Source organism: Lepisma saccharinum, unplaced genomic scaffold (genome assembly GCF_977018435.1).
Source record: "Lepisma saccharinum unplaced genomic scaffold, izLepSacc3.1 HAP1_SCAFFOLD_232, whole genome shotgun sequence".
Taxonomy (NCBI): domain Eukaryota; kingdom Metazoa; phylum Arthropoda; class Insecta; order Zygentoma; family Lepismatidae; genus Lepisma; species Lepisma saccharinum.
Window position 1 is genome coordinate 9,601 of NW_028143009.1, and position 15,017 is coordinate 24,617.

The following is a 15,017-nucleotide window of genomic DNA, read 5'->3' on the forward strand; positions in this document are numbered from 1 at the left end:
CCGGAAGTGATGGCTGCTTGAGTGGTGTTGAGGAATAGATCATGTTCTAATTGTTACTGGCTTTCCTCGACCGGATTCTGTGGGACAGCCAATCAAAGCAAAGTTTGAACATGTGAATATAATCTGTGAGTTTGCAAAGGGGAGTTTTTGTCTGTGGTTTCCGAGTGTTGGCTGTTTTTGTTACTTTCTTGATAAAAGAAAATGAAAGAGATGACGTGGAGTGCATTCGTGTTCAGTTTCTTAATATTTAGGTATTTATGCAAAGCGAAGAGCTGCATACGTCACAAATATGATTAGCCGAAAATGAAAATCCTTATTATTACAAGTTTATTAAATTTTTGGTTGTTTTTTTTCGTGAATGAATCCTGCGAATCTCATGTATGAATATACATACCAGAGTTCATTAAAAAGCTTGTTCGGTACGCATTCATTACCATATTTTTTCGAGCGCAATGTCTTATGGGAACAAAAGTCTATCGACAAGTACGGTAAGAAGTATCGTGTGAGGCGAAAACTAGCAAATTGGTAGCCAGTCAGCGCCAACTAGGAAATTCCTACTGGAAATCCAGTTTCCTGTGATTCGGGCTTGAAGTAAACTGAATCAATCCAGTCCATGATTATGATGATGATAATAGTGATAATAACTGAGCTCTAGCTGCGGAAAGTATGAGACTAAATACATAAAGCGCACTCTGTTTTTTCGATTATATTCATACCACTACCCAGTGGCAGCAATTGGATTCCAAAGCCAAGAGGGGGGGGGGGAAGTTGCCAAAACTTGGAGGGGCAAAGACAGTATATTTCCCTTTGTATATAAGATTTAGCATAGTGCGGGGGCAAAAGTGGCGAAAAGTGGGGGCAAATGCCCCCCTCGACCCCCTAATCGCCGCCACTGCTACTACCTCACAACAGGGTTGTTAAAGGTTCAGGAACCCATAAATTCGGTCCAAGTTGCGTATTGTTTCATTGAAAAAGGTCCCTGGACCGTATTTAAATTGATCCGAATTGAAATACTCTATAGATAAAAAAAGGTTCTTTACGGTCCACAACCCATTTATACTTGCTAATTTTCTCTCCTGGACCGGAATTGAATTTATTTTAAATTCATGGACCTTTAACAACGCTGCCTCATAGTAAGCTGTGTATCTCTTCTTATACGCAGCTCAATATTCAGGATATTTGTGAAACATACAATCGGTTGTTAAAAAGAAAAAGTTGCAACAAAGTTTGCGAAAGTGCTTAGTTGATTGCGCGAACATACGTTTCAAGGAAGAACGGATATACTGTAGGTCAGAGAAGAAGCCGGCAGCTGGCCTTGAACTAAAACCAAAGGCGACTAAGTTTTACACAACTCTCGATTTCTTTTCCGTTCGATGACCTCACCGGGCAAGTGGCATTGGGCTGCACTGGAGGAAGGTGAGTTGCTGCAAGCTTGAGGAACAGGTGTGATATAACATCACAAGGGAAAGACGTATTTTTTTCCCTATTTTATGTGACTTTTCCAATACTTTTGGTTAATCGCAATGTAGATGAAAGGCGCCCGTACGAACTTTTCTAAGGGCTTGTCCGTAACGAGATACATTAGCGTCCGATTGTATTCTTGTACGAAACGATCTTTGCTTCATGAACAATATAAAGTGTTATCTGATTGTATTTCTCGCTTCATGAACAATTTTACGTGTTGTCTGATTGTTTTCTTCTTCTCGCTTGATGAACAATTTTACATGTGTTGTCTGTGATGGCGCAGTGGTTGCGTCGTCGCCTTGTAATCAAGGGGTCCCGGGTTCGACACCCTGTGGGGGCACATAGTGGTTCAGATCCTACTGTAAACTGTAGGTTCAGTCCCGATTAGCATAGGGTGGAGTTAAAATACCTTTACATGTATTGTCTGATTGTATTCTTCTTCTCGCTTCATGAACAATTTTACATGTGTTGTCTGATTGTATTTTTGTTCTCGCTTCATGAACAATTTTACATGTGTTGTCTGATTGTATTCTTGTATGAAAGGATTCAGCCAGGATACAGCAATACCCATGCATTTTATATGAATGTGATAACAGAGCCAGGGAACCTGACGAAATGGCCTAAGCGCCGCGATTTGTCTGCAGGTAGAAAAAGCGTGAAGCATGCACTACTTGTGGATTCTTAAAAGATGTTTGGCAGCATGAAACCTTCGTTTATTTCTCCTGCGAGCGGCGTTCGGCACCTTGGACCACGATAATAAACGATGTCAGCCGAACACAGTCAAACCCATCGCTGATTCATTGTTCTTCAGCCGTCGGTTCAAAAGGCGACCAGTATAATATCTTACCACATTTGTGCAATTGCCATACAAGAGCACATGGTTGCAAGGTAATACGAAATGAAGCAGGGTTGCCATATGAATTCAGCGCAATTAAATACATCCCATAATATTTATTTTGTTGTTGTCAGCTTACTCCTAAATGAAAGAATATTGTAGACATACTTGGGTATAGGAAACAAAATAATAACATTACTTCCAATTATTTCACAGAAATATTATTCTAACGTTGCTTACAAAACTGCAACAGTAAAATGAAGATAACAAATTGTAGCGGGTACAATTTACATGAAAAAGTTAGACAAAGCTTAGATCCTAAATGCATACAATTGCAGAGATACAAACAGTTGCAAAATGCAAAAATCTACCATGTCAATTACAATATAGTAACATGTGGAATAGAAACATTCTTGACAAAGTAATACTCAATTTTTACATTTCACATTACATTAACGCTTTATTTAGTGTTGTACAGGAAACGATTAAAGTTATTAGAAAGCTGGGTTATCGAAGAACTGGTACTCCTTTTGTTTCGATCTGTCTTGCTCATATTGTTCACATCGAGTCCAGATTTTCCTGTTGAAAAATAATAAAAATCACGATATTATTAATGAATATTATAACTTTAACCTTCAAGTAGGATTCCGGAAAGTCATAAACACTGGGCAAGCCCAGATACCTGGCGTTCCGTTCTGTGAGAATAAGATGAGGCAGATTACATTAATTTTAGTGCTACTCCCAAAATAGTATTTATAGACACATAGAGGTGAGGGTGACCTTCCACGTAGTACACCCTGGACTGCATTTTGCAGTTCACATTAAAGCTCCACGTAGTGCACCCTGGACTAAAGACTAACGAGGCTCTGGCGACTGGCCCTATGGCCAGTATAATTCTGTTTGTTGTCCTGTTTTTTGTCTTTATGTGTGCTGAGTGTCCGCCCCTTTTAAGCCTCAGCTTTTAACCGAAGTCAGAATATTTTAAGATTTTAGTTATACGGCATTTCAGTTATGTATTTGTTTATGGTATGGGGCTGGACCTCGTATAATGTGACGGGTGCAAAATAGCCTAAGTGCTGACGCATCCAAAATTTTAAATTCAAATTCAGAAAATAGACACATAGCTAGCCTATGATGTAATTACACAAAATATATTATAATTTGGAAACCTTGGTAAAAGAAAGGAACCTATTTCTTTTTAATAACTTATTTGAAGTTTTCCTTATGCATGCTTGATTATTTTATTTACCTCGCTTTTGCTACTCACGAAGATGAAGATGAATAGTAGTAAGATGAAAGTGATGAAACGATAATCACAAACACACACAGCTGATTTTACTGGTTGTGAGTTTAGACGCCATAGACAAGTTAGTCTCCTAGAATGAAGTTCAGGGTTTATTACGTGGAAGCTTCGGAAACGGTCACCACTAAAATCCCAAGTTTTTGGTATGCAAAACTTGGAATACACCTAAAACATGTTTGATGGAAAAATGCAAACTGTATTGCAGTGACGATAGTATGATTTGTAACTTTTACTCAGTAAAAACATTGTATTAATTCAATTTACCCACCTTTCTGCATGGACAATTTTTGCTGACGTGGGTGAGAAAAACGGTACCTAATTTTTAATTTAACTTGCTATGAAGAGTGGTTTCCATGATGATTTTGTCTGTTGGTTTATTTCACATCACTTCTCTGTACTTTTGGCTAATCGCGAAGATGAGGATATGATGAAATTGATCAATTGACACTTACAGAGAACACACATGCTCAGGCCGATATTCGAATGTCTGTTCATTAATTTCAACTAATCATGGTTAGCCTTAAGAAGGAAAGCGACTTAAATTAAGAAAAAGTATACAAATATGAACGAGACGTACCCCGGTTCCTCCTTGACGCATTTGACGATCGGGTAGTCGCTCTTGAAGCATCTGGACGTGAGGAGGTTGAAGTAAGTGTTTCCAACGTTCTGAGATGGTCGTGAGTTGTCCCTCTTCAAGCAGCGATGGAATTCCTGGTCACACTTGCAGCTTAATCTACAGACGAATAAAACCAACACAGGAATTACTATACTATTACAGTGGGCAAATTTAAACATGTAGAAGTTGAGTGTGTGAGGCGTCATATTTTTTTAATATTTAAATATCTTGTAATTAAGCTTGCAGATCGAAGTGACAAGGGACATGTCACTTGGAAACGAACCTTCAGAAATGTAACCTTTCGTACCGGACTGGCAACGTCCTTATTGCTGTGTTAATCCCTCGTGTCGCTTGTCACCTGTATTTTTGGTGAGATACCCCGTGTAACGTGTCAATTGTTTGTCGCGTGTCGCTTATCACTTCAATTTGCCGTGTGTCACTTGTTACTGGAGTGTGAAAACTTTCTAAAACAACCTACTTAAAAGAAGTCAATTCAGGTATTTTTCAATGGAGTAACCACGACGGGATTTGGTGGAGCTGGGACTCCCCACTTACCCAGAATTTATATATGCATGCATCAAATGTTAAAATATACCTTTTTGGACATTTCATCCGCTCATCATCATCGCCAAGATTAAGTTAATACGTAGAAAAGCTACGTAAAAATAATAGAAATAGAGAGTAAGAAAATTAGTGGAGCAAATACTATTCTGTTGTATTTCCAGGATTATCATTTCAGTGTATAATGGCATACTAGTGCAATAAAACATTCCCCGTCGTAAGATTAAGTTTTGCTTCTATTTAATGTGTAATAGTAAAATAACTTTGATAGAACATGTGACGGTCCTGTGGATCCGCACAATATAATTAATTATATGTTTATTGAAATTATTAATTTCATATTATACAAGTCACTTTCAAATACCAGTTAAAAATGTATAATAACTACTTTGTAAAACGTTAATTATATTTTATGTTATTTATTGCGGTATACACTGTATAAACGAGATATTTGGAATTCTAACGTTGCTATAGCAACGAGAATCAATAGTCATTATGTGGTAATGTGTGGGACAAAATGGAAATATAGGTAATAGTGAACTGCATATTGCTCAGTTATTTCACTAATATATAGACCCATAGAAGTTGTATCTTCACTTTCGCGTTTTAGTTTGAAATATTTATGAACGAATTGTAATCGTGCAAATGATTGACTAGTGAACGTCACAACTAGTGCAATAAAACATTCCCCGTCGTAAGATTAAGTTTTGCTTCTATTTAACGTATAATAGTAAAATAACTTTGATAGAACATAGAGAGGGTGACACCATGAACCAGCGGCAAACTTCCAAAGTGAGCGGGACCAGGGGAATAGGGTTTAAGACTCGTGCACAACATATTTGTTAAAAGTCAATTTGCAATTGTACAATCCAGCGAGGGAAGACAAAACTACCTGGAAAGGTGTATTCCGAGAGGGGAAGCAGGTAGAAGCACCAAGCAAACTACACTGTGATATTTCGATTATATATACTGCTGGACAAAAAAAACCGGACACCTTAATATTTGACATCTGAATTGCAATTACTTATGAATTACGCTCTCAGTTAAGTATTGAACAATTGAACATTCATTATTGAACATTTTCCACAGTTTTCCGTTTATTATTTATCTATTTATTTATTTATTTACTCGTATTTACTTATTTGGAACACTTAGTAGGCTCAAAATTAATTTCATGCAATTTTGTTTTAATTTATTGATTTTCAATTCCTGTTGATGTTATTTTGTTTAATGTCTAGAGAGGCATGAATTTTGGTTCATAGTAACCATAGTAACAGATATTATTGACATTGTCATTGCTGGTGTTTTTCTTGCAAGTGTATCGTAAGTTTGCTGCTAGCTTGAAAATGAGACGTGAAGAGGTAGTGTAAAAGCAGTAGCTCTTCGTGATGATGGTCGTAGTGTACACTATATTGCTAGGGTGCTAAATATAGCACGAAGTACTATCCATGAAGGTCTCAGACGGTATGACGCAACCGGTTCCTATGGTAGAAGACCGGGTTCTGGTCAGAAACGATGCACAACAGCACAGGAAGATCTTTCATGCGTATCATAGTCTTAAGAGACCGTCGTACGACTTCAAATATTGTGACACAGCATTTGAGAAATGTTCATAGAACTGTGGTTTCTTCACGAACAGTTCGTAGAAGACTGAATGAAAGTGGTTTATCATCTCGGAGGCCGGCTGCAGGTCCCAGGTTGTTAGCACGTCACCGGAAGCGAAGACTGGAATTTTCTACAAAACACTTACGTTGGAATGTGGAGCAGTGGGAAAAGGTTTTATTCTCTGATGAGTCAGAATTCAACCTACGTTCATCAGACGGGCTTGAACATGTGTATAGAAGACCTAATGAGCGTTATGCACAATGTTGTTTCGTTGAAATAACACCCTTTGGGGGTGGTGGTGTCATGGTCTGGGGAGGTATCTCTTTACAAGGACGTACAGAGTTGGTTCTTGTAGATAATGAGGCAATGGCAGCTTGCAGGTATATTACAGAATGTGTGGCAGATCATGTAGTACCATATGCACCATTCATAGGCCCGGACTTTGTTTTTATGCATGACAATGTGCGTCCTCACGTTGCGAATATTGTCACGGAGTACTTGGACGAAGTTGCGATTACGCGATTAGAATGGCCACCACAAAGTCCGGACCTAAATCCGATAGAGCACGTCTGGGATCAACTGAAACGACATATCAGAAACCGCGCAATAGTTCCAGAAACAATTGAAGAGCTAAGACGTGCTATTCAAGAAGAATGGGAGTAATTGGACCAAGAAGTGATTGCCAACCTTATTCGAAGTATGCCACGGCGGTTACAAGCTGTAATTGATGGCAGGGGAGGTAACACCCGCTATTAGACCCCACCAGTACCAGTTAACAATATTAAAAAAAAAAATATTGCTAAGATTTTTTTTGGTAGTTTTCTGTAACTTTCGTTTATGTTCTAATTTAACTTATTAACAATAAATTTTAGTTTCCTTTCTGTTGAATATATTCAGGATTTCTTATTTCCAATAATTTCTGCAACATTTACTTAGCCTTCGAATCAGAATTTATGCGTTATCACAAAAAATGCAAGTGTCCGGTTTTTTTTGTCCAGCAGTAGGGTAACTTCGGTGAATAACGCCAGGCGGGAAATAACGCCATTTCAAAGTTTCAACTCTGAAAACATGGACGCATGTAAAGTTAAGGTGTGACTCACCGTTGTGCCATAAACAATGGTGCCTGGTAGCATTGCTGATAAGAACGGTTGCCATTGTTGAGCCTTCATTTAAGAGAAACACTTTGAACAGTGTAGACGTTTGAGTGGAGTTTCGAGGAAAAAGGGTCCACATTTTCATCGCGCCGACAAAGGTGAGTGTTTTTCTATTGTAGGATTAGATTTTAAATGTTAACAATGCTGTACGCACACAATACGTTTATTACGTAAGTGAATGATGTGTGTACGGTTTTCATGGTCAGTGTCGTAAGTTTAGAACAGTTGGTTAAACTACAGTCTGTTGTTTCGGGAAATAACGCCATCATCGTGTCGGGGTATAACGCCACTCAATTTAAACTCAGATTTGAGGAAATATTGATTTCGAAAATAGGTTTATCCTTGCTCAGTTACTTTCGAGGCGTACAGATATTTATTCTCGGCTAATTTCCTCTTTCAGATGGCGAGGAAATGTAGAAATATTCGGGCCAAATGGTCAGTGGATGACTTGAGGCAAGCTATGGCGGCCATCAAACAAGGGATAGAAGATAGCATGTGCAGCACGTTCCTCGCTGAACTTTGAGGGACTGAGTATCGCAAAAAGACAAAAAAATACTTTTTTTTCTAATAACTTACTACAGTAATTATTTTTCCTAGTACAGTTTAGTAAAGAAAATGTGAATGTTTTACTTGTAATTAGGATAATGTGAATGTTTTACTTGTAATTATGAACATGGCGTTATTACCCGACAGGTCTGGAAATAACGCCATTTTGCATTAACACAGAATTTAGAATTTTATTGCTTTCATTATAACAGTGCAATCAATATTTTATTATTACACAATAGAGGAAAGTTCATTCTCCTATACATGTAAGTTTCATGTTCCTAACAATAAAAATGTATGAGTTCTAGAACGAAATGACCAATTGGTGGCGTTAATCACCGAAGTTACCCTATATATTTGCTTGCTTTTATTTTCAATCTGAACCCTTCCATAATATGAAACATTACTTCATTGATGTTTCCACAGAAAACGATTTTCACGGAACGCTTATCTTCCAAAAATGACATTACTGCCACAGACCTCCAGGTTCCAGAACGGAAACGTGAGCCTTTTTTTATGGGTCAACTTTAAGCCAACAATTTCGTAGAGAGGGAGATACTATCATGGCGGCGAGCATACCTTCATATTTCTACTTGTAACAACTATTTTGAAGATTGTGAGTCATTGCACCACACAAGATTGCAATTTTAAAGTCTACTAATAAGTATATAACTCTACATATTACACTCCACAAGTGAGTATAAATCATTTTCAGTCTTAATTAGAGGTATGCGATTTCTGCCATCACCCCTATTTGACACTGAACCAGTTGGCGCATGCGCACTTCTGTCCATGGTTTCGGCTAAGGCAGCCGGGCTGTACTTCCCACACATTACGCTATGTGAAGGGTTATTTCAAATGATGTCGATAAGTCTAAACGTTTATTGTAACAGTGGTTTATAATTATTTAAATTAATAGAGGAATCAAATGAAAGCTTAAATTTCAGAAAATTGGTAATGATAATTACTAGGCGATAGTTAAATGCAGCCCATGCTATCTTCAGCATTTCCGATCGACTTGTGTGATGGTTTCAGTTGTCCATCTTGTAAGTTCTCTAAAGCTGTTAAGAGAGGGCGTGGGTGATCTTTCACAAAACCCCAAAGGAAGTTATTCATTGAAGTAAGATGCTGATATCTACCCTAGTACACATAGCTAGAGTTAAGTTCAAACAAACAATTAGTTTTTCCGCTATACTGTAGAGTTCTTTTTGAATAACCCTTTACATACAATCAGTCATGAAAAAGGTCATGCAATGTTAGCATCCAAATACCTGTATAATATACGATATGCTTGTATACAAGTACAAATTGTTCATTAAATATTTTTTTTTCTAAAAGTTACAGCCAAGTTGCTGAAATATATTATTTTTCCTGAATTTATTGTTTTTCTGTCCCTCTTCAATCTTATCTAACTAAATCTTTTTTTCATTTCACCAGGAGGAAATGATGAAAGTATACACGTGCATGCAGATGGCAAATTCCAATGTAGTTCTACAGCTTAAGGTTGATTAATTTGCTTTATTTTACTTCGCTTTTTGTGCCACTTTTGTCTAGTTTGCGAAGATGGGGATGAGAGATGATGTCATAAAATTGATGGACTCTCACAAACATCCATGCCCAGGCCAGGATTCAAACTCGAGACCCCTGGCCTCGTAGCGCGATGCGCTAACCACTCCGCCACGGGAGCCGGCAATATACAGTTCAGTGTAAGACACACCGATTTTATAAACGGTAGATGGCAACAATCGTACCTCTGCAGACAATGGATTATCCACACCCTCCCATAATGTCCTAACAGCGAATAGGATGTTTCTTAACACCCTTAGAACTTAGTGTAAAGTTCTAATCTACGATATTATTTGTGCTAGGTTTAACTTTAAACTTTCCCCACCAGATTGGTCACTTTCTTGCAGGCTATCGATGTGGATTTTTAAAATTTAACTCCCAGAATTGGAAAAAAATACAGAAAGCATAAATCCCATTTCGTAGACATCCATCTTCTGCAAACTTTCCTCTATCATCTCTTCATTCCTTAAAAAAAATTGAAATAAAAAATGTCTGCAGATAAAGCAGAACGTTTATAAAATACTGAGCTATTGTAATGATGCGTTCAGTGGTGTAGCCAGAATCAATATGAGTGGAGAAGCAATTACATAACCTAAATATCATTTCTAAATAATCATATTTTGGGCTAAAATATCATTTATTTATTTATTTATTTTACTTGGGAGAAGACTTACCGGGTGTAGTATCCATCGTTCGTTAGGCCATGCTTGGTCTCTCCTGCCTCGATGTAGTCCGGGCAATTGTCATGTTCTCTGCAACACTTGTCCGTTTCCTCGTGTTCCCCGACATCTGTGTCGTTCTCTGCTTTGTTGCCGGAACCACACCACTTCGTCCCTGGAACACAAACTGCAGTGTTATGCGGGTATTGTTGCTTTTAAGGTTCTGCTTTCCATCCATTCATTTGACGAACAACATCAGCTGTCCTGAGACAATGCTCTACAAACAACATCAAATTCCTTGAAGGAACGTTCTAGAAACAACATCAGCTGTTCCGAGAGAATGTTCTAGGAACAACATCAACTTCCCTGAGACACGTTCTAGGAACATCAACATCCCTGAGACATTGTTCTAGGAACAACATCAACTTCTCTGAGACAATGCCCTATGAACAACATCAACTTCCCTGAGAAAATGTTAAAGGAACAACATCGACTTCCCTGAGACAATGTTCTAGGAACAACATCAGCTTCCCTGAGACACTTTTTTAGGAATATTAACTTCCCTGAGACATTGTTCTAGGAACAACATCAACTTTCCTGAGACAATGTCCTATGAACAACATCAACTTACCCGAGACAATGTTACAGAAACAACATCAACTTCCCTGAGACAATGTTCTAGGAACAACACAACTTGCCTAAAAAATGTTCTAGGAACAACATAGACTACCCTGGGACAATGTTCTAGGAACATCAACTTACCTGAGATAATGTTCTATGAACAACATCCACTTCCCGAGACACTGTTCTAGGAACATCAACATCCCTGAGACAATGTTCTAGGAACAACATCAACTTCCCTGAGACAATGTCGTATGAACAACATGAACTTCCCTGAGACAATGTTGAGACAATGTTTCAGGAACAACATCACCTTCCTGAGATAATGTTTCAGGAACAACATCAACTTCCCTGAGACAATGTTCTAGGAACAACAGCAAATTCCCTGAGACAATGTTCTAGGAACAACATCAACTTCCCTGAGACAATGTCGTATGAACATCAACTTCCCTGAGACAATGTTGAGACAATGTTTCAGGAACAACATCACCTTCCTGAGACAATGTTTCAGGAACAACATCAAATTCCCTGAGACAATGTTCTTGGAAGAACAGCAAATTCCCTGAGACAATGTTCTAGAAACAACATCAACTTCCCTGAGACAATGTTTCAGGAACAACATCGACTTCCCTTAGACATTGTTTCAGGAACAACATCAACTTCCCTGAGACAATGATCCAGGAAGAACATCAACTTCCCTGAGACAATGTTCTAGGAACAACATCAACTTCCCTGAGACAATGTTCTAGGAACAACATCAACTTTCCTGAGACAATGATCCAGGAAGAACATTAACTTCCCTGAGACAATGTTCTAGGAACAACATCAACTTCCCTGAGACAATGTTCTAGGAACAACATAAACTTCTCTTAGACAATGTTTCAGGAACAACATCAACTTCCCTGAGACAATGTTAAAGGAACAACAACAACTTCCCTGAGAAAATGTTCTAGGAACAACAGCAAATTCCCTGAGACAATGTTCTAGGAACAACATCACCTTCCTGAGACAATGTTTCAGGAACAACATCAACTTCCCTGAGACAATGTTAAAGGAACAACAACAACTTCCCTGAGACAATGTTCCAAGAAGAACATCAACTTCCCTGAGACAATGCTCTAGGAACAACATCAACTTCCCTGAGACAATGTTCTAGGAACATCATCAACTTCCCTGAGACAATGTTCTAGGAACAACATCAACTTCCCTAAGACAATGTTCTAGGAACAACATCAACTTCCCTGAGACAATGTTCTAGGAACAACATCAACTTCCCTTAGACAATTTTCCAGGAACAACATCAACTTTCCTGAGACAATGTTCTAGGAACAACATCAAATTTCCTGAGACAATGTTCTAGGAACAACATCAACTTCCTTGAGACAACGTTCTAGGAACAATATCAGCTGCTCTGAAACATCATTCTAGCAACAACTTCCGCTTTCCTGAGACAACATTCTAGGAACAACCTCGGCTGCTTTGAGACAACATTCTTGGAATAATATCGATTCCTCTGAGACAACGTTCTAGCAACAGTATCGGCTCGCGTGGAAAAACTGGTTCAAATTACAGCAAACCTAGGCTTCTAGACTTTCTACAGCATACCTGTAGATGACGTCATCAATGAAACTTTCTTGGTTCCTCACAAAAGCTTGGGTAACAATGTACAATACAGATAATATCTCCAATTTCTTTCCTACTTCTTATACTCACTAAATATACAGTCCTGGTAATGTATCTGGAGTTAAGATTTGGGGGTGACGTATAGAAATTGTACACTTGCGTCTATATATGTTGAAAAATTACGTTCTTCATTACCGCGATCATTCTCCATACAGAAACATAGGAACCATGTTTGATGATATGAGCAAGTGGCGTTCGGCATTCGTTGCGCTGTCTACAGAGTTGCCACACTGCTGCTTCGTTACTTTCAGAGCATTAATCGTTGAAGCATGGCGGAACAGAGGAGTGATAAAATTGTTGATGTGCAACAGTTATCTAAGTGGAGTGTGGAGGAGGATGGACGTGGCCCGTAAGTTTTGCAACGGTGCGAGCGTTCTTCTAGAAAAATGGCGTCTTGCGCAGCGAGGAAGCTGTAGCCCCACGAACCATGCACGCGTAGCCTCGCAAACCATTCACGGATAGCCCCACGAACCATTTCCGGTAAGGTTAGGTTAGGTTATGCAAGCTTAGTTAAAATTTTGTTCGTAAATCAATGCGATACAGCTCTAAAAAAAAAGAATTTCCAATTCTATCGCCTATTTTCCCGATTTCCACACGTGACCCCACGCATTTTAACAACAGATTCGTGATTAGAAGGCTAAATTTAGTTAGTTTACCAAATATTAACGAAATTGGAGATTTTCTCTATATTGTAAATTCGCTCCCAAGCTTGAAGCGTATAATGATCCATCATATTTCTTAATTTAGTAGTTATTAAAACTGACGATAATTTAAATTTGTTCATTATTTTGACTTTCAATTATAAAGAGAACCTAATCAGTGCCTATTAATACGAAAAAAAAGTACGTTCTACGTCAAATTAAAGCCAATTAAAGAAAGCCAAAGTGAACATGCTTGCCAAATTTCTTAGATAATGTCCGAATCCTCTGCCATTGAAATTTTCGGGACAACTTCTTCCTCCTCTGAATTCATCACTTTGTTGGATGATAGTGACGAGCAAAATCACGACTCTTAACGTAAGAAAACACTAGCTTTGAGAACAGTGTTACTTTTGGAGAAATCTGCCTGTCGAATTTTATATAAATATATTATTAAAACATATTTACCAGGAAACATGGCTCCTCCTCTGCCTCCTGAGCTTCCTTCATTGTTTCTTCTATTGTTGCCAGAGCCTCTATTGTTGTTCCTGTTGGAATTTGACGACGGTCTATTGTTGGAAAGTAGACTGTTTCCAGTGTTACTGCTGGACCAGCGATTTCCTCCTGGGCTTGTGAGTCCGCTTCCGGTTCCACGGGAAGCATCGGATGATATGCGTCGTCCTGTATCGAGTGAGGTTCGAACTCCGTCCCTTGGCGCGTTATTTGTAGTACCCGTGGGTCTATTAATGGTACTTGGTACTCTGGAGTTGGTCCACGTGCTATCAAGAGAGCCAGATCTTGCACCATCAAGGTTTCTCTTGTTGAACTTGTCGAAAGGAAATATGGAAGATCCACTTGGTTTTAAGTTTCCTAGGCCGAAGGCGCTCGAACCTAAACTATCAGCGGACGCTTCATTGGTCGAGTGGGAGAATGGAGCATTGAAGCCGTAAGACCCTCCGGTGTAGCTGAACAGTCCGTCTCTTTTGAATCTGAAGAGATTCGAACCCAAGTTCTCCCTCGGCAATGAGTTGACGTCGAAGGTGGCGCCAGGGAATATCGAATTGATGTCATATTCTCCAGTGTCATCCAATGGCGACTCTCGCTTGAAAATGCCGAAGTTTTCCATTGGCCATTGGCCCTCTGCGTCCAGTGTGTCGTCATTGTTGGTTAACTGGTCTGGATTTCCCAAGAAACCACCTTGGAAGCAGAGAATAATGTTCGAGAGAGCTACGAAGACCATACAGACCAATGTCTTCTTCATCTTCACTGTACACCTGAAAGAGAAAATATAGAAGCATGTAGTTCCGCAAACTCTGACCTTATCTTCGTCATAATCTTGACAAAGCGTGTGGCCAGCACATGTCCCTTCAATGTTGCCAGTTCTTATAAGAACACCTACACAGGATTTTTTAGAGGAGGGGGAAGATCCTAAGTGTGGAAAAGAGAAGATCCGAAATGCTGTTGGAGTATTAGATGTGACCATCAACTCAATGGAACAGGGTGTATAAAAGTCTGGAAAACCTGGAAAAGTCAGGAAATTTCCTTTTTTCAAAAAAAAGTGAAGGAAATTTACTGTTTGTGGAAAAAAATCTACATTTCTGTCTTATTGCACTAAAAGTAGTTTTTTAACAACGAAAGAAGGGACAAGCAAGGCATTTCAAATTTGTCGTGGACAGACTCTACTTCAGATTGAAACACTGAGTATTACCGGTAGTCAGTGGCGGGGGGGGGCAGTTGCCTACTCACCTTTTTTCACTTTTACACAC

General features: G+C 38.8%; 1 protein-coding gene across 1 annotated transcript in view; it reads right to left on the reverse strand.

The window, feature by feature from the left end:
• Window positions 1-2,516: 2,516 nt before the first annotated feature.
• LOC145982541 (uncharacterized) overlaps window positions 2,517-15,017 on the reverse strand; it is a 28,330-nt gene continuing 15,829 nt past the window's right edge. Inside the window, exons 2-5 of the mRNA XM_083115997.1 lie at window positions 13,720-14,525; window positions 10,325-10,484; window positions 4,180-4,335; window positions 2,517-2,878 (exon numbers count right to left, since the gene is read on the reverse strand). Coding sequence (XP_082972123.1) covers window positions 2,794-2,878; window positions 4,180-4,335; window positions 10,325-10,484; window positions 13,720-14,512 — 1,194 coding nt within the window. The 5' untranslated portion in view covers window positions 14,513-14,525 and the 3' untranslated portion in view covers window positions 2,517-2,793. The remainder of the gene's footprint in view (window positions 2,879-4,179; window positions 4,336-10,324; window positions 10,485-13,719; window positions 14,526-15,017) is intronic.